The following is a 24,530-nucleotide window of genomic DNA, read 5'->3' as shown; positions in this document are numbered from 1 at the left end:
ATTTCTTACTCTTATTACTTTACTTGTTTGTAGTCTTCGTTTTTCGTGCTATTTGAATATTGCCGTGAATATAGCAAATATAAAATCGGTAAGCATATTGCATCCGTAAGTATTTTCTGTGAATTTACGGCAGTTACTGAGGACCTGAGAATCAAACATTATTATTAAAATTCCCACAACTTTATAATTTAGTTTCAAACCACACCTGAGCTTATTTATAATTGAACTAACCGTCATATAACCTAAACACTAGAGGGTTGCTATTATCGGTGGGCAAGTTAATTAAATTTCAGACTGTCTAGTATTTCAGCTATGCGGTGCCACGTGCATTGTGGGTTCCAATCACATGCAGTTATGTTTTAGGTATGTGGCGACGAAGTTTATAATACCGACATTCCATGCTGACCAGACGCCAATGTATAGTGTATGTACACATTGTTATACATCTATTTATTAAATTTCTCTTACTATTGGTCACGGCTCTCTTAGTATAAAACTATGGAGAAAGCAAAGTATGTTTTTTCGACTACGCCTAACTCATACTTATTACACTTATGGATAATATTATGGACAACATGTAAATGATTAGGTGAACATGTATATTAAGTTAAACATATAAATCGCCGTAGCCACAATTTAAAAAAGGTCTCTGAGGACACGTAAGTGTCGAAAAGAGCGCATTATAATGAATTCTGGTGGTATTTAGTAGGTTAGATATTCCCAAAAAAATCCATATCAACTTAAAAGTACCCACAAAAGGGACAAAAAATAGTATTCATTTTTAAATCCATACCTTTGAATACCCATGTCTCATGGATTTACAACTAAATCCCAATAAGCTAGTATTATAATACAAAGGATAAAAGTATTTTTATTTCAATAAAGACACACACTGTGTAATGATTTTATTACAGCAAATAATTTTGTCTTATGAATTGATATTCAAGTACATCACTGTAATATACGTTAAAGGCGTCTTAATGTGTGATATCCTTATATCTAACAGTTTAGTCTTGTAATTCCTGTAACATGCCGTTAGGCCGTGAACATGACTTGTGGTGGTCGGTCCTTGGATTAGTGCGGCCTTGTCTGTCCACTCGCAAAGACTGGTCATTATTAAGATTAATTACTGTTGCCTACGTTTGCTAGTTCTTAGGTGTTTAGTGTTGCCAACAATTCTGTTTAGCAATAACATAGTTATTTTACCAAATGTACGAACATCTGTAAATGTTTTATGGTTGTATGTATTGGGGTATATTCAATCCATGAAACATAGGTATTAAGAGTATTTAAAAATGAATACGATTTTTGTCACTTTTATGGGCAATTTTAAGTTGATTTGGATGTTGGTCTTTTACCTTTATCTGTACAAATAAATAGATGCACAGATAAGCAATAGTTCATACGTATTACTACAATGCAAATCAGCGCGTAGAATATGGCAGTTATTTTGAAAACGCAGACAGACACTGTAATGTTCATTATGATGAAAATCGTGACTAGAGTTGATAGTGTTACGAACTGGGATGAATATATTAGCACAAACACCCAGATTAAGAATAGACATGTAAATTTACTACTTTCATGTGGAGTGTTGCCGGGATCGAACCCGGAACCCAGAAGGTTCAATCTCGGGCAGTGAGATAACCGCCCGACAAGCAAACATTTTGTAATTTATTTGAATAAGTCACCTGAAAAAATAAATAAGGTCCTTCATTTACACCATACTTGTAACATAACAGCGTTTTAAAATAGAGTTATTTAAAAGGCGAGACACGTAAAGGTAATTTATGCATTCATTAATAGATAACCATCAGCGAGGGCTTTCGTTTTCGATTACCTACCACTGAAAAAATAAAGTAAGACTACACAAAGGAAAAAATGTAAAAGTTCTACCTTTATTTTATGCAAATTTTGTAATCACACGTTCATAATTTACGTAGAACATGCATATTTAATAAACATTTTACTGACAAAAATTATAAATCTGCACATTATTTTTAAGTCACAATTTGTACACAAAGTAAATCATGGTACGTCAAAAATAGTCTAGAAATATTAATATTAAAAGAAATTACCAAAATCATTTTATTTTACAAGCTTAAAGCTATTAATTAGAAAAACCTCGTTAATAACGTTATATCGTGACTATTCTTATCGTCCATTCCACTTCACTTAACTAAAACTAGCCACAATAGACGGTTATAAATCAAATCTAGTGTCAGTGTCGCTGCGTCAGCTTTCATGCTGAAATCAATGGCTGGAGCGTATAAAGAGGCATCCATTACGGTAATGCTATGAAGTAAAGAAGTATTATAATGTAAATTAATATTTTTTTCTTTTGCTTCATTTTTATTAAGCTGCAAGTATTTTTCGTAGGTTAGGTTAGGTTAGAAATTTTATTGTTATATAGACGAATATGCTACAATAATGTCCTACAAGAATATGTTGCAAGTTAATAAAAAATGAAATGAGTAATAAAAGAAAATAATAATAAATGTACAATTTTATTAAAGTCTAATTTGTATATCAATTGCTTGTAAAATTTAAAATTGGTCCTTTTCAGTAAATACTGCTATATTATTTTCTTATCTTTATACTTTTAGCAAAGTTGAGTAACGAAACATAAAGTAAAAAGATATATTTTGTTGAATAAACACGAGCATAATATTACGGCAAAATCAATGGGTTCAGAGGTCAAAACGAGTCGAACCTTTACGGTCATTTGCTTTGCTCCATAAAGCTTATCCTTATGTTCACCAGACGATAAAGAGTCTGAAATATGGTTGGATTTTCTGTAGATATCGGTAATATGTTGTGATATAAGTAAGCCTGTTATGGGTATTGCATATATTTTGGTATTATTTTTTTGCTTAGATTAGAGTTTAAGACTATTATGTAATAACTATATTCCTGAATGCGGAGGCTAATGATTTTCGAGCGTATGTATACATGACTCATTATTTGGCACGCCCTGTAGCTCAAACATCATGACAGATTTTAACATTTAAGATGTCGTTGGATTCGTCTAAATACGAGTAATAATGGGATTGACATAAGTTTTTAACAAGTGGAGTTTTTGTTCTGGAGGCACGGCAGTGCCTCCGCAAATCGAACAAAAAAAAATATAAAAAAGCGGCACGGCCGTAGCATTCTTTTCTCGAAGCAATTCAGGCCATTTTCGACCCCCTATAACTTCGTTCTAGGTAAAGCTAGAAGCCTAATTTTTTAGGAACTAAGCAAGCATTGCACAAAGATTTTATCATGTTTATTTCTGTTTTAGTGGCTACTCAAATAATACACAACGCTTAATATGTGGCTCTAAAGGTTTTTTATCGTTACGTTATTTACCTCAAACTTGTACGGAAGCTTAGGCAAAACTTTGTTATATTTTAGTTTTACCCCTAAAATTAATAACAAACTCATAATATATGCTTAGAACAATTCATTCAATAGATTCATTTATTATTTACGATTGTTTATTCTTTCATCGGGCGTGGAATAAGTTAGGGTTGTAAGAGCTGATTAAAATCGGCACGTTTCGTAGCGAGACTCTTCAGTGACCCTGTTTGGTCAACTACGACCCTCAATAGTAAATTCATTTTGATAGGGGACAGATGATTCTATGAATTTAAATATTTAATAAAGTTATTATTTTATTATTTATGGGCTATGTAGTGTTTGTGGCCTATTTATAATCGTAATAAAAATAAAATTTAAACAAATATTTTTGGAAGGTTATTTCAGTAACAGGTATGTTTGTTACTTTGTTACGGTTACATTTTCAGAAACCCACTAAATTAAAAATAGTTTATATTGTATACCTAATACAAAGCTACTCGCACAGTACGTAACTGCTCTTTTATAAGAATTATTCTTAAAATACAAATTTCACAAAAAAGATGCCTTTATAAATCACCCTAACCATAAAATGCAAAAACTTAATGCATCAAATTTTTTCGGAAGTCTGAATTTAGAACTTGGCTTTCATCCACGCAACGAACTGTGGGCACAGATAAAACAATTAAGGGGACCTTTGTCGCTGATAATTTTATCTATCCGCTCCGTTGATCTGTGACTTATGATAATCTGATCGAAGCGACCTCTGGAACAGAAGGGAGGAGGCACGCGTCTTTGTACTCAGCTCCGCTTTAATTATCTATTAGAGTTTAAAAGTAAAATCGTTTAGAGATGTGCATTTTTGTATTTTTAATAGACGTTCTTTGTTATATTTTCTATGATTTTTTGCAATAACTTGTGTGTATGCGGGCGTAATAGTTGCGTACCTTTTCTTCTTTTATATGCCAGAGGGGTCGTCAATGTAATGCCAACTTTTGAGGACAGTTTCTTTTGCGAGTTTTTTAAAAGCTTATGATGTCATAGTGCTCCGGGAATACCTTAGGTGAAAGTTTGCACATTCTTGGTAATAGCAACAGTTCTAACCCAACATATATTATTAACCTTGTAATATTAGCACCTTGTAATATTAATGTAATATTTTATTATTTAACTTACAGTAATTTTACTCCTTTTACAGTTCACTATTTAAAGGTCGTTTGCAGAATAGCAGAAACTTATAATGCCTCAGACATAAAAAATAAAGCAATATCAAAATCCATATCATTATTAAGATATCATCAGCAAATATCAATATCATTCTAAACCACTCATAAATTGGCGACTAACATCGGTCATTAGGGTCCTATCGAAGGATGGGGCAAAGCCAGACGGCGCATATGAGCGTCGCCATCAGTCTGCATAACTCAATAAACGAACTATGCGGCTTTCATAACCTCCTAGTCCTAACGCATTTCATTATACTACAACAGATTTTGAATCAAGACATAAATTAGATGAATATGTATGAAAGCAACAAATTTTAATATTGTTATTATTTTCAAAAATATTGTGGATACTGTATTTGTTAGCACGTTTTATTTTTTTGTATACATAATATTACTCTCCGTACACGGTAGCAATACGAAAAACTTCAAAATGGATTGAGGTAAATTTTTCTTCTACAACATTTTATTCCCATGTAAGAGTATTTATATACTTTCTTATCCCTAAGTTCTCTTGGAAAATATTTAATTCCGCTAGCTAATAGACTATGAATAATTACTCTTTTTGCATAAAAAAGCAAAGATAGTGTAAGGCTCAACTTACATGTAGAGTCTATTTGCATGTTAACAAATACATACAATTACACTACAGTAAACAGTTAATCCGATTGTGCCACAATCAGCTTTACTTATACTCGTATGTCTCTATAACTCTATTGAATGGCGCTAAACCTTTCAGTTCAAAGTGCACCAGAAATTGTAAATTTATTCCACTTGTTGCAAACTATTTTCAAGGAAACTTTATGAGGGGTTTAAATTACTTGAATTTTACAACTTTCGGCACCCAGAGCTTTACGAATATATTTCGAAGAAATATTTGAACTGCTTAACTTGGTGTTTCGTAAGGTTATAATTAATGGGCAGAGACGGTTTCATTTCGGGGGCAAAACAAAAAGATAATTGCACCCAATTAATTTTAACTCCTTGCAAATGGGGGTGGATTTCGTTGATGGTCCTTTACGCTTTTATTGGTTTTGCCTGAAATACAGTATGCCCGATTTGTTTGCATTACTCTTCCAATTGAATCGGTTCCGTAATATGGAACGGGGAGCTGCAGGGACCATTGTTCAGTGACGAAATTAATTTACAAGTATTCCTCAGTTCGCAGTTAAGGGTTGAATAGTTCACGAGTGAACAAATTAATGAATTGTGTACGATGATGAACGGGGTCGATTGAGTTACGGTGAATTGGTCAATATGGTCAGCGACTTCCGGCGGTTGGTTTCTTTGTATGTAAAATAGTGAACTTTCATGAATTTTAACGTTATATTGGACATAATTTCAAATTATATACGAAATTTATGTCTTTACGACACCGTAAATTGAGCATTTTAATTTGAATTGTCATAGTTAAGTTTCATATGTATGAGTATAAAAAATATGACTTCAATACGTAATCTTTCTACATATTTCGCTTACTTGCTAGCTCTGAAACGTATGGCTTACACGAGAGATCTGATCCGTTAGTCCCCGAAGCAGATGTGCATCCGGATTCAAACGTCGTTAGTTTGATTTATTTTTAGATTATCTGCCTGCAGTAGGATAGAGCTACGTGCCAAACTTTACCTTACATTAAAGAGATTATATCATTATACTATTTCAAATCTGATGTAGAAATGATTCACTAGTATTTATTTATATGTGAAATAAGTGGTCAAATGACTACTGTCCCATTGCTGGGCACGGGTCTTCTCTTAAAATGATAGGGATAAGTCCACCTCGCTGGCTAAGTGCGAATTAAATTTCCCACACTTTTGAGAATTTTCTTTTAAATAAGTTTTAGTGGTGTACATTTCCTCACAAGGTTTTCCGTTATCGTTTTAGCAAAAGATAATTTATTTCTAACCCGTGTATTTAAAACCCGTGAGAGCCTCAGCCTTGAAACTAGGTGTCTTATGTAGAGGTCCGAGATTCAGGTTCCAGACACGCACCTGAAATGCATATAATAGAAACATACGCAAATCTTACAAGAAATAAAATAAATGAGTGTCATAGTGTCATTTAATTATTTAACATAATTTTCGTTGTTTGCAGGCTGCTCTCTGCGCGGACTACAGCGTTCCCGTAGACTGCGTCGCCGCCGGACCAGCTCCACGCCCGAGTTCATTCCACGAGATATCTGCACCAAAGGTAAATAAATCTAAAAATAATTACAGCCGTATTATTGTATAAGCATACCTTCACCTCGTAGGTGACGTATGATGGAGAAAACGAAATGAGATGAATCTAATGATAGTTACATGGATATTATAAAAGTATCCGTTCTGTGAACTGACGTGTGAAATGGATCAAGATGGGCAGCAGGCATCTTATTCATCTAGTATTCTGCTATTATGTATTTTGCTATTATTATTGCTATTTGTATTTTGCTATTATTATATTAGTATGTATTTTGCTATTATTTAAATTCAACTGTAAGTGTGCAATAAAGAGTATTCTATCTATCTATGTATCTATTCTACTGTGGTCTCTACCACGCCGAGTCAAGCGCTGTGACTAAGGTGTACCTTCTGTCTTACCTTTCTGTTATGTCCAGCAGTGGGTTTTTACATCAAATATACGTATATTTGTACATAGTCTTTGTTCAGTTCGATTATATGAAGTGCAAGAAATTATTTATTTATTCTACATGTATGCTCTTTTGCCATTTCTTTGCAAAAGTTATTTTATTTTTAACCGACTTCGAAAAAGGAGGAGGTTACTCAATTCGACCGTATATATTTTTTTTTTTTTTTTTTTTTTTTATGTTTGTTCGGCGATTTTTTCGCGATGCCGCGACCGATCGACATGATTCATACACCATTGTATGCGGCTAGTTTCACAGGGGGTCCCATTTCGAGGAAATTTGAAAATTTCCGCCAGTTTTCCCGGAAAATTGGAAAAACCCGATTTCATATAAACTTGAATAAGTCGAGTATTTCTTAACCAATTTTAATTTTCTTTTTTTCATATGAAAGGGTGTTTCGTTGCGGTACTTTCCTACCTTAACATTAGTACGCTCTGATGATTAGAATTTAAGTTATGGGGTGTAACTCATCATCACTACCCCTGCTTTTTACATATTTTATGACAACTTACCTTCTGCCCACTCAATCCTCATGAAACTTAAAATGAACATTGAGTGTCTAGGTTATCATGATATGATGGAAAATTTGACCTTCAACTCTTCAACCCTGGTAATGCAGAAGTGCCTCCTGCCTCAACCATACAAGTTAGGCATTTGGAACTTATGGATATTTAATAAAGTCGATAAGTTGAGATATATGATGGAAAATTTGACCTTCCACTCTTCAACTCTGATAATGCAGAGGTGCCTCCTGCCTCAGCCATACAAGTTAGGCATTTGATGCTTATGAATATTCAATAAGGTTGATAGGTAGAGATATATGATGGAAAATTTGACCTTCTACTCTTCAACTCTAATAATGCAGAAGTGCCTCCTGCCTCAACCATACAACTTAGGCATTTGGAGCTTACGAATATATGATAAGGTCTTTGAGTAGAGACATATAATGGAAGATATGACCTTCAATTCTTCAATCCTGATGATGCAGAGGTGCCTCCCATGTAAAGTATATAGATTAGACATTTGTTGTAATGAAGTAGCTAGACAGAGATATATGATGAAAAATTTGACCATCAACTCCTTTTTCTTTTCTTAACTATTGAATTAAGGTAAATTGGACCGGTTCACTCGCAGAGTTTTACCACCTAGTTTGATTTATTTACTTATCTGTTCCTACCTAACCTAGCCAATAATTAGTATCTCATAAAGCTTCGCCTATAGTGTTTCGTATTGAATTGGTTAGGTTAGGTTGGAACATATAAGACAATATAAAACTAAGCGAGAAGGGCGCGGCAGCGCCCTGCGAGCGGGTGGGTCCAATCCGTATCTATTCAGACCTTACCTTTATTCATGATCACATTTATACAGTTTTACATAATATTAATACAAACGTTAGCATATCATCACTAAAAAGGGTGAAAAAAAAAATTTAACAAAAAAATAAAACCGACTTCTATGTCACTACAAAGTAAAAAATAATTGAAATAAATGTTGGTTTAGTACATATTTCTGAAGTCGGCGCTCATATTGGACACGCTGTTATCAAACGAAATATATTGAGCGCCGACTTCAGAAATATGTACTAAACCAACATTTATTTCAATTATTTTTTACTTTGTAGTGACATAGAAGTCGGTTTTATTTTTTTGTTAAATTTTTTTTTCGTATATGTAATCAATAAACCGTTAGCATAAATTCGACCTGTCATAGGGATGAATACCTGTAATGGTATTTTTCGATTGGAAAAAAACCAACGTGAGGTCAGCAACACAAATGAATCCTCCATTTGAATGACTTTCAAAGTGGACAGCGGTGAATAATGGGGTCGAGTGGATGCGGAGATTAGTGTGGAAAAAAGGCATTTTTTCTGAACCGATTCCTGAAGAAACTTAGTTTGTGGTAATGGCGTGTGCAGTATTTATTTAGCGACTTGTGTTGTTTCGATTTTGGTTGAATATGATTATTTTTGAGGTGTTAGCACCCTTCGTAGTTCATTTCTAAAGACATCATCGCCACACATATTCCTGGTTTGAAGGGTATGATAACATTCTTATTTAGTCTTAAGTTACTTAGGTTAGGTTAACATCGCATTTGTAACCGATCACAGGTATTAGATTGATTTCCATGGGCAAACTTGACCACTCATCATCACGAATAGTGTAAATAATTTCCGGGAAACGTATTATAATTAGGCACTAATTTCATCGCCTTGTATTGTTCCATCGTAAAAGCAAGCAGACAATTTTCGATATTAGATTCGAATTTGAACCTCAATAAGTAGGCTAAAAGCACTAAAACATTACATTGTAAAAATAACCCACAGATGTACCCCAGAGGCTGTATCGGTATGTATTTCAATTAATCTACGACTCGCAATAAAGCGGCATAGTTGGTAGTTACGCTCAATCTCGTTCATAATAAAATCCTAAAAATTATTATGCTGAGCGCAGTTGGCGTAGAGCCAGGAAAAGGACAAATAGGGCATAAAAATTTAAGCCGACTCAGGCATAGTTTTAGCCCATAGGCTAGACTCTCGGCCATCGTAAAAATTGAATTAAATACCCAGAAAATTAACAAATTGTTTGTTACAGAACTGAATACATTGTATCTATTGTATCACTGCTTTATCTTTCTCCTAGTGCTGAACGAGTTGTGTGTTCATTGGAGAACTATATGGAGTAATCTCATACATGTCGGTTTTCCCACAAGGTTTTTCTTTCCCGTTAAAGCAAGTAACAATGGATTTCAGATACGCACATAGTTAATTCACAGACACATACACTATTATATGAACACACACACCAATCAATCTAAATTACTTATTTAAGCTCTACCTAGTCAAGGATCGTATCTAAAATCTTTGGAGTTAATATAGGTATAGTACGCGTAAAACTGCTAGTCCACTCTGAATATAGAAATGAATCGCGTCGTCATAGTAAATTGTATGACTACACCTGCTCGCAACAACTTCAGAGCGGACTAGCAGTTTGGCGGGGACTATACGTACATTACAGGTGTGATTTATAGTTTACCTAAAATTTATGAAATCGAATGCTAGCATACGTTCCTAGCAATAGGTACTTTAAGCAATATTTAAATCTATGTTGTACAACATTTAAATCTAATAGAGACAAATTATCTTGGCTGAGTGTATCACTGACCTTTTCTATTTGACCGACTTACGAGAGTGGAACAAGTATCTACTTATAATAAGTGATAAGTGGTTTGTGAGTCATGTGTTGATATCATGCATTGATGAAACTATATGAAGTACCTTTGATTAGTTAAGGCATATATCACAGAGAGAAAGTCTGATAATACTACACGATGCGACATAGAAACATGTTACTTTTATTTATTTGTTCTATGGTATGTGATGCACAGTTTGACGTATACACAAAGCGAAACAGATATTTGTTTATAAAACATTTGGTAAGGAATCAAACTTTTAACCACCTCAGTTATAGTAATAATATTTTTGTGCTACGAAGCCTGCGGTTAATTGCTGAAGTGTTCACTTCTATTCTAAATTTTGAGAAACGCTAATGAATCTCTATCATTAAAATACTTTGTTGAATTTCAATGATTCACTCACAGGATTTACTACATTTTAGGCGTCCGAGCAACGTTAGCACATTTAATTAACAAATGACTGACGACTCATAAAGTTAACTTTTAATGTGCATTTAACTGAAAAAGATGGAGTGTTTATGCTTCATTTAAAATTGCGCCTACAGACTAAATGTGACTAGATAAATCTGTAGAATATTTATTTTATGATTTTGTTACTTAGATTTAAATTGTTATAATTTTATATGTATAATTTTAAACTTGTACAATAAATAATACAAGTACATAATTGCAAACAATTACGATGTAATCATAAGTTACAATTGTTTAGGTGTATATAAACCTTTAAAGTGAAAGTACTTTGAAACAGCTCTATAAAACCTTCGTTCATAATATTAAACTACCCACATCTCTTAAAACCGCTTTATTAAGTGTTCGCTATTATGAAACGAAAATTATCCAAATTTTCGCATCATAAATTAAATGTTGCTGATACAATACTTAACAATGATTAATTGCTTAAGTCCATTGATACAAAACTGGATAAAACATGAGTCGTCTTTTATACAGTGTGGTTCAGTATTTTATTCGAGGAAAAGCTTAGTATCGTAGTTAATTTTCATGACTATGTGTGTAAGTACCTATAATAACACGTCATACTTACATCGTCATATGTAATACCTACAATAGATAATACTTAATAAGTATACTTATATCAATTGAGTTATGGAGTTGTTCTAGAAAAAAAGAGGTGATTATTTGACTTCTAAGCTTCTTCAGTGTTCTTTTTTTTCAAAGGAATAGAACATTTTCGTATGCATAAAGCAGATGAATTTAGTACGAGCATTGTGCACTTAGGTACATTTGTTTATCTTATTTAAATAAATATTTACTGCGTTATTATCAAAGCTTACGGCTGTACATAAGAATTACAAAATTCTTTATTAACTGATAAATAATACTTTCCTATGCTTACTGACTATAAAATTAAAAAGATTTTCCCGTACTGATTGTTTAACAACAACTAAATTATCGTTCGACTACTTCCACTACGGAACCTTAAAAAGCTGACCTTTTCAAGAACGAACCGCAGTTGCAAAAGAATGAGTCAGGGAGTCATTCAACTTTATGATTGTATCTGTGCAACGAACTCGGTCACTCGACCAGCACAACATATCCTTTTTAAAATCTCTGACTCATTTATTGCTTAAGGACTTAGAGAATTACATGCCACTTGTGATCCACCTCGAGGCGTGGGAGTATTTTGTATGTAAATTTGCTAACTAAGTTTGATACGGGTGGCTCCGTGGCTACATTGCTGTCACTGTCACTTATATATATTACACTCGCCAGTGTTTGCATTGATGCTTTGCTGGTTGAAACGATGGGTAAGGAAAAGGTGTGTAGTGAACAAGTTTATTTCAGCTTAATTATGTAGGGTTATTAACCATACTACGTCTTAGTAGCCTTACTTAGCTTGTGTCCAAATTCTGCTAGAAATTTTGTTATTTTTGGAATAAGATCATCTGTATTACTGAGTATGTTATCATAACCGTTTAAGTAAATGATAATCAATTTCTAAAATGCACATAACAAATCTGAGGTGGCTGTCTACAATTTGAACCTGGGACCCCTCGATTGAGTGGCTGAATCTTCCACCAATAAGCTATCACCCCTGTCTCAAACAATCACGTGTATGACATCATCGAAAATTAAACTCTCTAAAAATACTTCTTTAAATAACTGTAATGACCAATACATCCCGTGATGCAATTTGCGGTCACCACAGTCAACAAAACTGCTTTGTAAGCTACACACCATACTCATTATTTATTATTTGGTATGCTATGGTTTCATATTTCTGGGAATATGTTGCTGGTATTTCTATTGGGAATAAATGATGGTCATCTTTCATGCAATATGAAAAATCATTTCTGAGAAGAAAGGCAAGTGGTAAATTCAGTTTCGTCTCTGATTGAGTTAACAGTCATTCGGTAAGCCCAAGTCATTGTTGAGTTTTGGTTTTGTGGTCAATTGTAGGTACAAAGAAGGTATTCTATAAAATTATCGTACAAAATTACGTGATCTTAAAGAAAACTGCTTACAGTATGTCCGATGAAGAACATTTTAATTGTGTGAGTGAAAAAATGGAATTTATAAATTTATTTTACCAAAAAAAGTATTTTTACCAAAACATCAATATTTTTGGAAAGTAGGAATATGACATAGCTTTTGCAGTGTGTATTTACGGTTAGTGAATTATCTTTTGAAAATCAATGAAATATCTGTTGCGTTTGATAGTGGTCGTAAAAATGGCGCTGAAAATGGAAAATAAAATTCCTGGTAGTTTGAAAATATCAGTGAATAAAAGCTGTGATAGGTAAAGTTTCAGGTTTTATTACTGTGTAAAACATCCTAAAATGAAATGAATCCTAAAATGATGCAATATTTTTATTTGTTTCTGTCCAAACATCTCAAAACTAACCAGGATCTGCCCAGTAATTATAAATTACACTTGGGAACTTATGTATGTAATTTTACTTCTTATAGTTGGGACGTAAAGTTTTGAATAACCAGCGTTCTGAGATTATATGTCCTAGAAGATTAAGTTCCCGTTATGATGAAAATATGAAAAAATCCTACTATAAATGCTAAAAATATTTCAATAGTTCAATCATTTTGTTTACTACTCAACTCACAATATGGAATACGAAACATTGTTAGTTGTTACCATAATTGAATCACCAAATAAAACTACGGCAGAGCTTATCTCTTCAAAGTTCGTTTGAGTCATCAGCACAGAGGTCGGGCTTAACGACCATTTGCGGTATCGTGAGCAGAATTTTTAATGAATTATTCATTTGTACGTAATTGTTGGTACATAATTATGATGTCCGTTCATTGAAATTAATCATCCATTATTGAACCATCTATGCCTGTGCAATGTGCATGCTTATGTGATTCAAGACGTGATTCAGAGGGTTTACCTGTAATACGAGTACTTTGTAGCTTCAGCCCTTCAGAAGACAAAGTTAAAGAAATATTTAAAACTATTTTTTCGTTTCTTCAGATACAAATTGTATATTTTGTGAGTCCCATAAACATTACAATGTGCATAAAGAAATAGACTTTAAAAAAATATCTGAAATTTTTAATCAATATTTAGGTTGGGAGATTTTAGAGATTTGCCTCCTCGAAGATAGGAGCCTGATATAGGTACTTCTAAAATGCCTCGCGTCCGTCGCTATAATAGCAGAACTTTAATAAATATTACCCTATAAGAATGACTTGCAAATCTTACGAGAATTATATTATACATGGATTGACCTGAATTTGTTTCTTAGAAATATGTTTTCTTTGAAATACAAAAAGTATACCAGAAAATCTAAATCTTCATAATTATCATTACTTTCACTTTAAACGTGTTATCATCGCCAATTCATTAGCTTAGTTCCATTGATCGGCATTAATCACGCATTATTGACACATCTATTCCCGTGGATGCCTCCGTGACTAAGGATGTGAGTCAGTCATTACCAGCGAGCTCCATCCCCGTGCCACGTCATACGCATGCAATGTGATTGCCAAAGGGGTGTGTCATTGTTTAACAATCGTGCGACAGTTATGTTTGTGGCGTGGTTTGAATGGAGCATGCATATGTATAGAAAAGCCGTGATAGCTCAGGGCAATTTCGACACACATTTCAGATCTAACGAAATTTTAGGCGTATTAGAAAGTATTTACAAGTTGCTTTAACGGCGAAGGTAAACTTTGTGAGGACTACTCCATAAAAAGTTCAAAGGTGTGTGAAGTCAATCTAATACGCTTATCGTTCTGGAAGAAGAATTGTGTCTAGCAATTTGACAATAATGACGTGATGATAATGAAGATTCATGTATGTACACTTGTGTACAACTTGGGACTACCTAAAGTAATTCAGTTCGAAGTGGACGTTGAAAACTGGCAGGCAGTAAGGCGTAAATGGCTATTATAGCCAATGGCAACATTCGGAATGGTAGAAGAAAATACTAATACGAGTATAAAAAACAAAATGAATATATTTAATACTAGCTGACCCGGCAAACTTTGTACCGCTTCAAAATCTATAGCCTATGTTACTCGTGGACAATGTAGCTTTCGAAAGGTGAAATAAATTTAAGAATCAGTCCAGTAGTTTTTGAGCCTATTCATTACAATCAAACAAACAAACAAAGTTTTCCTCTTTATAATATTAGTATAGACAAGAAAGAATTTCGCTCTAATTTTGTACGTACGTATCTCTGTTTTCGTCACAAAAGGTTATCAAGAAGGGGAATCATTTTTAGAAGCAGATGTGATACTTATTATTTCTTTTAGAACATTGACATCGACATCCTTAGTCACGTGTGATATTAATAGTATTAAGAGAAGGAATAACCAGACGCAGTGTCTGTTAAAGCAATAAATGTAGCATAGATATGATTCATCTACATAAGCTTGGTTTAATTTTTTTCGTGTACATTTTACAATATGGTTATCTATGTATTGTTATCTGACATCGTGATTATCCGACGTAAGCTCATCTTAGAACCAACTTACAAAAAGCAGCAAGAAGTAAATTATTATCTACCTACTTTTTTCTATTACTAGCCTTTCATTTTAATCTCAATTTCCTTTTGTTGAGTTCGCCCCGTTGTTGTACGGGTTCTATAAAGTCTTCTATTCAAAGACTATCCTATATGATTCAAAAGCATTCTAAAGAACTAATAATATCCCACATCTCCGATAGAAAATCTTATATGAAAATACTCTCAAAGTTGTGAATTACTATTGTGCAGAGATTTTTATTTTAATAATTAATTGTAAGCTTCTATTACTCATATTATTCTGGTGAGTATTATTGTTAGCATTATTATGCTGTATGCGTCTCCCCATGAATGATGAATGACAAACAATTATGAAACAAGTGATAGCCAACAAACAATGTTGTTATGGAATTTGAGCGTAATAAGCAAAATAATAATAACATTTCTAGTTTACCGTGACTGTAAATATTTATCCGCCGGGGTATCACGAGTCGCTGGCTTAAATTTCGTAAACAAAATAGATTATGAAAGCAAATAGAGTAATATTTGAAACATGTATAATTGTATAATCTGTTAATGCCGAATCTTATTAAGTGTTGGTACTTTGTAGACTTTCAAAATGTAATATTCTATATGAATCAATTTTGAATAAATGAGATTTGAATTGAATTGAATATTAAGTCGAAAATAAGACGAAATTTATTTTAGTAGGAAAATCGTTATTTACAAAATGTATCGTTCGTTCGTAGTATTAGCGGGGATGGCTGGTCTCAGAAGGATAGGGTTTTGGTCCATAATATGGGTAATTGATCGACCACCGGTCCGCGGGCCGGATATGGCTTGCCTCTGCAAATTTATAGTAAAGTATCTAGGTAAGCGGCAAAATTTCATACAAATATGGAATGGAAGACCTTGTTTCTACGCGAAAAATTCAACCCGTTGGGACGTTCCTTTATGAACTTCATATTTTCGGAGACCGCGACTAAGTTAACATCTTCAAATTCGGCCCGCAACTTTCAAAAGGTTGCCTATATCGGTTTTAACCCGTAGTCCACTGATGGCTACGTGTGCTTATACGACTAGATTCACGATTAAATCGGTGATAATCAACTTGTTATTTTTGTACATTTTTTACCGAGTTACGAAGTCGTGCGTTCGTTACAATCCGCAAACTTTTTCTCATACAGACATAAGTCATAACAAGGCCATGTGTGTTTTGCATTTAAGGAAACCCCTGAATACAACTCAATTGTTATTCTCGTGTCATGTTGAGGATGCGTCACTTCGAGCTTCCATGATACGCGTGACGTCATTGTGACGAGGCCTTTATGTGCAAATATGAGCGAATTGGTAATAAGTGTGCGATCTCTGACGCAATGATGGAAAAAAATGCAGTATGTTTTAGACATTGTAATGGCATTAATACAGTTAAAGTAATGTAAGGGAAGTTGAAAGGAAATACGAAAACAAAGGTTGAAGAGGTTGAATAGAAAAATAAAAGCTTGTAAAATTTCTTGTATTGCCTTACAAAGACTTTTTTATTTTAATAATGCGTCAAAGTTATCACTTAGCGTTCAGGTAGTCCAAGAATTATTTTAAATCTTGTTCTTTTCACAGCTTAAGTCTACTTATATCTTAATTCTTTGTATCCAATAGATAGTAAAGAGAGTTTTAGTCTGGGGAAGGTTCATGACTCTTTTTAGAAAATATATAATTGGAGGTTTATATTGGGGGTTTTATATTAAAAAAACCTATTATATAATTACTATTGTGATATTATTTACTATGTAACATGTTTCTTTCGGTACGTGGTTTCGGAATTGGCTTCCACGGCAGAGGTTTCAGAGCTATGAAAGCATAGCCTTGTATGTTTGCATTATCAACACTTATATTTGCACTTAAACTAAGTGAATACAATATATTAAACACTAAGCTTCCGTATGCCGATTATGATTAACAAATAAACAATAGTATAATACTTTGTGTCTGAAGGGTGAATGTCAGAAGTACCTGCTTAACCTGCTTGTAACAGATTAGGGCACAGCTGACTAGCTACTTTTAGCACCCGCGATCGATTAGCTGCTTTTGCCAAAGTAGTTGAGGTGATCAAATGCTACATGTTATACACGTTTGAACATAAAGATCGCGATACAATATTAATTCATTCGCTTAAATGTGCGTTTCGATACCGCAACCTAATGCACCTTATTGCGAAAACATGATGCAGTATCGATTTAAATCACCAAAACGCGAATCGCCGATAGTAAATATAGGTAGTCCGTAGTTGCCATTAGTTGTGTGAAATATATAAGTACTTAGATAAGTAATCTCGTCAACTTAACTAAACAAATGATTCATACCGCTCAATTATTTCGATATTATCGCACCCTTGCAACTTGTACCTATCTGGTACTCTTGTCATCAACATTAAACGTCAAATGCACACCTGCCCCAAAAGTGACTCATTATTTCACGTGCATAAGGCCGTGTGTATTGTGGACCCATTTGTTGTTCCGGTTTTATGGGAGTTATTCTTTACCCTTACTTCCAGTGCGTAATTCAAATGAGCGTACGAGTGGTTACTGCGAATTGTTTGTACTAAAAAATAAAATGTTTAGGTACATTTTACAATATTTCGTTTATTGAATTCCGTGATAGAGGATGCGTTGTAATCAATCGCTCTACCTACTTTATTGGATCGGATGAAACACATAAAAATGTTGGAGTGATTATTAGCGCTTGATTAAATCGGTTTCTACAAAACATACGGTAACTATAAAAAAAATCAAATAGGGGTAAAAATATATTTATTAATAAATATGCAAATAAACGTGTACCTAACAACAGTTTTCATTTGGTTTCACAAAAAGCGCGATACATTTTCAAGAATTTATTCAAAAATAAGTATAATTAGAGAATATATATGTGTAAACGATGACATGAACCAATATTTTCTAATTTTATACGTAGTAGGGTAGAAAAGGGTAATGGGAGTCACTTAAGCAAGTTTTCAAATAAAAGCTTATTTCAATATCAAATATTTATTGCTTATGTTTTATAACAAAAAACACTTATTTGTCTAACAATTGAGATCAGTTTTAATCATTTGGTACATAAACTTTGGGAAAAAATTAAGATTAAAAAAAAAATAGGTTTGACTCCCATTGCACTTACTTCGGGGCAATGGTGGTCAGCCTGTGGGAAATGAAGATCAAGTAAAACTAACACATATCGCAGACGTACCCTTCGGCAGAATCCCATCCAGTGCATTCTGCGTGTGCCCACAATCCACATGTGGTACAGCGGTACCACATCTCATTGTCTCGTCCAAATTCACTGCATATCAAGCATCTATTTCCTGCGTCTTCTGCATCATCATTTTCGTCATCCTGGCACAAGTCGTTAGTGTTAGTGTCTGATTCTGATGTATCGTTTGAATCTTGAAGAACCTGTCTCTTTACCCTTTGGGGACCATCACCCTTCTGCACCTCAGTCTTCTTCCCCTGACCCTTACCTTTCCATTTCTTTTTTTCTTTCTCTTGCTCTTTCTGTATTTTTTTTATCTTTTTATTTTCCTTTTCTATCAAATCTTTCTTCGGTGGAGTTGAGGTTAATACAGTAGCATGCAGCTTCTTTCGGCGCTGTTTCTCTTTAGCCACAGTTGTTTTCTCTGGTAATTTTATAAAATCGGAAAGTTGAACATTTGACGTAGGATCAGACGACTCTTTGTTTTGTGATGTCGGGGAAGAGATAACTACTTGCGCTGATTCACTTACAGCTGATAAATCTAATTGTTTTGATGTGCTCGGAATGACATTTGAATCTTGTTCTATGTCACAAGTAGAAATCGTAATAGACTCATTGCAAACGACTATAGAGTCAGATTGGAGAATCTCAGCAGCCATAAAATCTTCTTCACAAAATACTTGGGGATTTATTGGAAAAATACCTGTTGCCCTAAATCCCGACTCTGCTTTGTTAATAGAGGCAACGGTAATATATGATTTCCTCACCAATGAAGCAACATCATAAGGAGATATGTGTTCGAGGCGATGACTTTTGATGTGCAAATCACATTCCTTTTTGTATGCGGTTTTAAGAGGTCCAAAGAATGACACGTCCAAAGGCTGCATTCTGTGGGATGTGTGTGGTGGCAAGGATAACATATGTATATAGTTGCTTTTGCAAAATTCGTAGATAGATAGGGAAGAATGACTAGCATGATTGTCTAAAATCAAGAGAACAGGTTCGTCCATAGAAGGTTTAGCATGATTTTTAAAATGTGTGAGCCACTCAAGAAAGAGACTTTCGTTTATCCAACCATTGTCGGAGCATTTATAAAGTGCTCCTGATGGACCATCCTTCTCAAGTAGAGGAGTCATTCTCTTGCGAGGATAAATAAACATAGGTGGGATGAATCCACCTGCAGCGCTCATTGCAAACATCAAAGTTATATTTTTGCCTCTCTCCCAACTGGTGATGGACCCCACTCTCTTCTGTCCCTTTGTTGCTAGTATTTTCCCTGGAGTCTGTACTGTTGTCATTCCGGTTTCGTCGCAATTATATATATTTTTGGGAAGAAATTTGTGTTTCTCCATAATTTCCTCCAACAGCTTAAAAAATAACTGCACCTCCTCTTTATTGAACGCTGTTATTCGATTTATACTGGTTGCCTCTGGTTTCCTCACAGATATATTATTTCTTGCCATAAACGCTGTCAACCAATCTCGACCAGCCATTTTTGTAACTTTATTAAAGTTATGCTTTAAATTCATACTTTCCGCATAATCATATGCCACTTTCCTTATTTGAGTTGCGGTACAACCATAAAATATATTAGCCATCTTTTTTATAACATCAGCTAATTTTTCTTCTACTTCAGGCGTAAATACTGTACATCTTCCGAGACGTGGTTCTAGGATAGTCTTCTTTTTGTATCTTTTTTGTAAGCTCGAAAATGGGATACCAGTAGATTTACTAGCTTTTCTTATAGAATAACCCTCTTGTTCAATAAGAAGTATGGCTCTTTGGAGAGCCTCGGATGACCAGTTGGCTTTTTCGGTTGTCCTTACTCGTACTTTCGGCATCTAGAAACAAAAATATTAACATTAGTCTTTTGCGGGTAATGGTAATCACCTGCGGACAATGGGGGTCACTTGACTCTCATTAGCCGCTACTATACTGCCAACAAAATAATAACAATATAAAAAAAACCTAAGTTTGAATCGTAATATAAGACGCTTATCACAATTTTAAACATACAGACTACCTTTCTACAATATACAAAATTTGGTAAACATAAAAAAACGACACTCACCTCTAATAATATTTTTACGTAATATTACATTGACAACGCGCGAAAACAACACACTACTATCTCTCAGCGATGGGCAGCGGTAATTGGCGGGAGGTGTTCGCGACGGGGCCGGTGGGTGTAGAGGGGGGTGTTATAGGCATGTTCCTAGGTTTCGGGTGCGTAGTTTCGTAGGTATGCGTGTGATTCCGATTGCCCGCTGACTCCAATTACCCGCCCTTCCCCTATAATTCGTAAACATAATACCTACATATTTTTTTCTTTCCGACTCCCGGCTGACATTCAGTCAATGGAACCCAATATGAACACACCCTACGGCCATATGTGACTTAACAACAGGCGGGGAAGATGATAGGGGAACGTGAGTCATATTTGGCAGCTGATTACGAGAGGAAATGTTAATGGCGATTATCTAAATTACAGTTGTATATTTAAATGTTACAAAATAATAAAGTGCCGAATTTTAGCGTACCATTGTGGTATTTGAGCGTGAAATACCGTAGTAGTAGTTTGAATCATTCTTAATTATTTATTTAATAAATAAAATAGGGTGCTATCATGTATCATGTAGGAGTAAGTATATCTTTTAAATAGACGTAGTTGGCCAAATTAAATTCGAAATTGTGAGAAATACCAAAAAATATGCTCAAAGGAGTTATAGGTCCCCATTTTATTCAAATGAAAATTATAAAATTTCATTTTTGAAAAAAAAAAACTGTTTTATTTTTATATAAAAGAAACTAAAAATTATCTATCAATACTTTTATTTTCATCACTTTTTAGTCTTGGCTAAAATATATGTAACGGTCAACTTTATTAATTTAGTTTCCACATATTTACTCGCAATTGAGAATAAAAATGCTAATAAATTTCATTCATATTTCATAAATAAGTATGTATTATTTAAATATATTTTTTGTTTGAAACAAACATCAACTTCTCAACACTTAACCGAGAACAATTACACACTTTCTGTGTAGGTGGCTTCATCGATAACAGACAGTGCATTAACCCGCAAGCTTAGATCATCTTTAGAAAATAGTCTCAGTAGGTAGGTACTGAATTGAGCTATGATAGAATGAGTGATAGATTCGTTAATGTTAAAGATGGTGTTAAAACAGGCTTTAGTTTTAATTCAAATTGAAAATCTTATTACAAATTCATTAATATAGGATTTTTTGCATTACCGCTTTTAAAAGTGTTTTGCTATTGAGAAGAAACAGCGCAAGAAATTCATTTCGTTACCTTAGGGCCTTAGGACTACATTGGAATGCCTTTTTACTCTATCTATCTAGCCTACTGTGATTAGCACTAAGTGTTGATATTTATTTTATATAATGTGTATGTATTTAAGTCGGTAATTATGAAAATGTATTATGTGGATTGTTTAAAGTAATTACGTAGTTACACATGCCTACTTGTAACGTATAAGTAACTTCAAAATAAAAAGAATGAAGAAGTTTTCAATGGATATAATGGATAATAATGATCTACCAAAGCAAATATGACACAAAAATGAGAATATGTTCTGGTAAATTTTTTTCACAGAGAATTTATTTCTGTAAATTGCTCTTTCCAAATTATATTAGTTTTCCATTGCGAACATACACTTGTAGTCTGTTATAATCATCATATTTGAATGTTTATTACCTTTACTGAAATAAGTCATTGACTAATTCGATAGGTGCATTCACCCGAACAGAGATTAGATCATCTTTTTAAAAAGATCTTTTCAACATGACCAGATGCTTAGGGTCTTCACGAACATGACGTTGAGTAAACATCAAAATAATAAGTATATTTTTTCTATAGCTTGATTTTTTAGAATGTTTACTCCTGAGTGACATAAAGGATTATGGAAGGAAGGTAATTTCGCCCGAATAGATTGTAGATTTTTTTTATTTTTTAGAAGATTTTTAGAGGCAAACTAGCGCAAACTAGCGCAAAAAATCTGTTAGAATCAAAGGTCTACAATATACCTACGTATTTATAGTTATAAACAATTACCTTAAAATGGCGTGTATCTATAGTTTACATTAACTATATCTGTTTTTTTTTATTTTTATTTATATTACAAATCAGTAGACTATTGTTAAGTTTAACTTTTAGGGTTTTTGTTTTATGAACAGCCATTATGAATAGAATTAATACAATAGGGAGAATGGCCATAAAACTTTTATTTACTTGTTATCGTAGTAACAAAACTGTTATAATGTTGTTTATTGCAGTTTACTTTATCACAGTTTTAACTTGGAATTACTTGCTAACAATCGATTAATTTAATTTTAAGGCACTTAAAGGAAAACTTTTTGTTTTAAAAAGTATCTTTAAAATTGTTTATTTACATTTTAAAATATTCTTAATAATTTAAAATTCGAAGGAAGAATTATCTATCATTAATATTTATTTTATAATATAGGACTAGCAGACGAGTATGCAGTCCACCTGTAAGTCCGGTAAGTAGCTACTGTCGCCTATGGGAATTTGTAGTCAAGCTCAGATAGGACTACATCACATGATGTAGATCACAGATGCGCCGCTACGTCTGATTACTAATCTGGAACGCCACAGAAAAGTATGCCTCCTTTACCACACCTTACCACATGACTAATTCATTAAATATTTACCACAATCTACGTAAACAACTATGTAGTATGTAGTATTGTAAACAATATATTACACATAATTTATTAAATTGCGTATAAAATAAATATTTAAATCGACATTAGTTCCATATGACGTTTTTAAATAGGTAGGTACTCGTAGGTACTTACCATGGAAAATAACATGTTAAATTTAATATTCAAAGAATAATGTTTATTGTATTAACTATACAAGATCATTAAACTCTACTTATATAACATTGTGCTTACATGGTAACATATTGACGAAGGCTTTTGTTTCGCATTCAGGTTTACGTCAATGTTGTATGCAAATAGTGCAATGCAAATATTTTTCACCCGATTGCTGATTTCAGAAAAAATGTAATTATTAAGGAAGTTTCTAGTGATTCTAGTTGGTGAGTGACAAAATACTATGCACTGGCTGACTCCACTGATCGTTGTAGACAAAGACTCTTCTAGAAGAGTAGGTAGGTGGAACCAATAAAATAGGAGACGAAAATGATAAGTAGGTTTAAAGGTGGTAGAACCCTTTTGTGGTTCGACGGCGGCACCATCGCCACACCTATTTCTGCTTAATAACAGTAGTGTCAGGTGCTGCTGTGTTCCGGTTTGAAGGGTGTGGTAAGGGAGACATACTTTTCCGAGCCGTCCCAGCTTAGTCCGCCGGGGTAGCGGCGCATCTGTGGCCGACCTCAGGTAGGAATAACTAATCCTATCTGGGGTTAATTACAGATGTCCATGGGCGGCAGTAGCCACTTACCATCAGGTGGACTGCATGCTCGTCTGCTACTCCTATATTATAAAAAATACAATTAGGTAGTTTAGTACCTATTGTAAGTGCTAGCTTGTTAACAGTCACGAGTCACCTCATTAGGTCTGTCAATTGAATGGCGCTACTTATGGTAACGTACTTAGTTATTCGCGGTCGTTAATCAATAATTAAAAACGCGGTTGCTGCAATCATTTGTATTGCTTGTAAATATTTTAATTAGGCATTAAAATTCAAGGGGACATTCCAAATAGTACCAACTCGATTACTCATTCCATTCCAGTCTTTTATCATTGTCCCAAAGAGACCAGCGCGAGCGTATCTACCGCGTAAACGACCTCAAAACGGCATTCGACCTAGTCGAGTCGTAATCCAACATAACAAGTCGAATTTCAAACGCGAAAGTTTACGTTTCGTTACCCGGCGCCTTTCACAATTAAATACATTGCACTTTATTTCGATTCGATAAAACTCAAAATAACTAAGCAAAACCAGGGACA

At 33.9% G+C, this 24,530-nt stretch overlaps 2 protein-coding genes across 2 annotated transcripts in view; one reads left to right on the top strand and one right to left on the bottom strand.

The window, feature by feature from the left end:
* The window catches only part of hwt (SH2 domain-containing adapter heavyweight), a 216,687-nt gene that overhangs the window by 171,225 nt on the left and 20,932 nt on the right, over positions 1–24,530 (top strand). Inside the window, exon 3 of the mRNA XM_073082226.1 lies at positions 6,657–6,752. Within this exon, the coding sequence (XP_072938327.1) occupies positions 6,657–6,752 (96 nt within the window). The remainder of the gene's footprint in view (positions 1–6,656; positions 6,753–24,530) is intronic.
* LOC140749184 (uncharacterized) lies at positions 18,306–19,729 on the bottom strand. The gene has a single exon (XM_073082228.1). The coding sequence runs from the start codon at positions 19,727–19,729 to the stop codon at positions 18,545–18,547; it is 1,185 nt and encodes a 394-aa protein (XP_072938329.1). The 3' UTR covers positions 18,306–18,544.

Source organism: Epargyreus clarus, unplaced genomic scaffold (assembly GCF_041222505.1).
Source record: "Epargyreus clarus isolate Ecla_fem2 unplaced genomic scaffold, WU_Ecla_fem_2.2 ptg000017l, whole genome shotgun sequence".
NCBI classification, from domain to species: Eukaryota; Metazoa; Arthropoda; class Insecta; order Lepidoptera; family Hesperiidae; genus Epargyreus; species Epargyreus clarus.
The sequence above is the reverse complement of the archived record's forward strand: the minus strand, read 5'-3'. Positions and strand labels throughout refer to the sequence as shown.

Coding starts and splice junctions, on each gene's coding strand:
- LOC140749184 (XM_073082228.1), bottom strand. CDS start 19,729: ATGTTTATTTATCCTCGCAAGAGAATGACTCCTCTACTTGAGAAGGAT.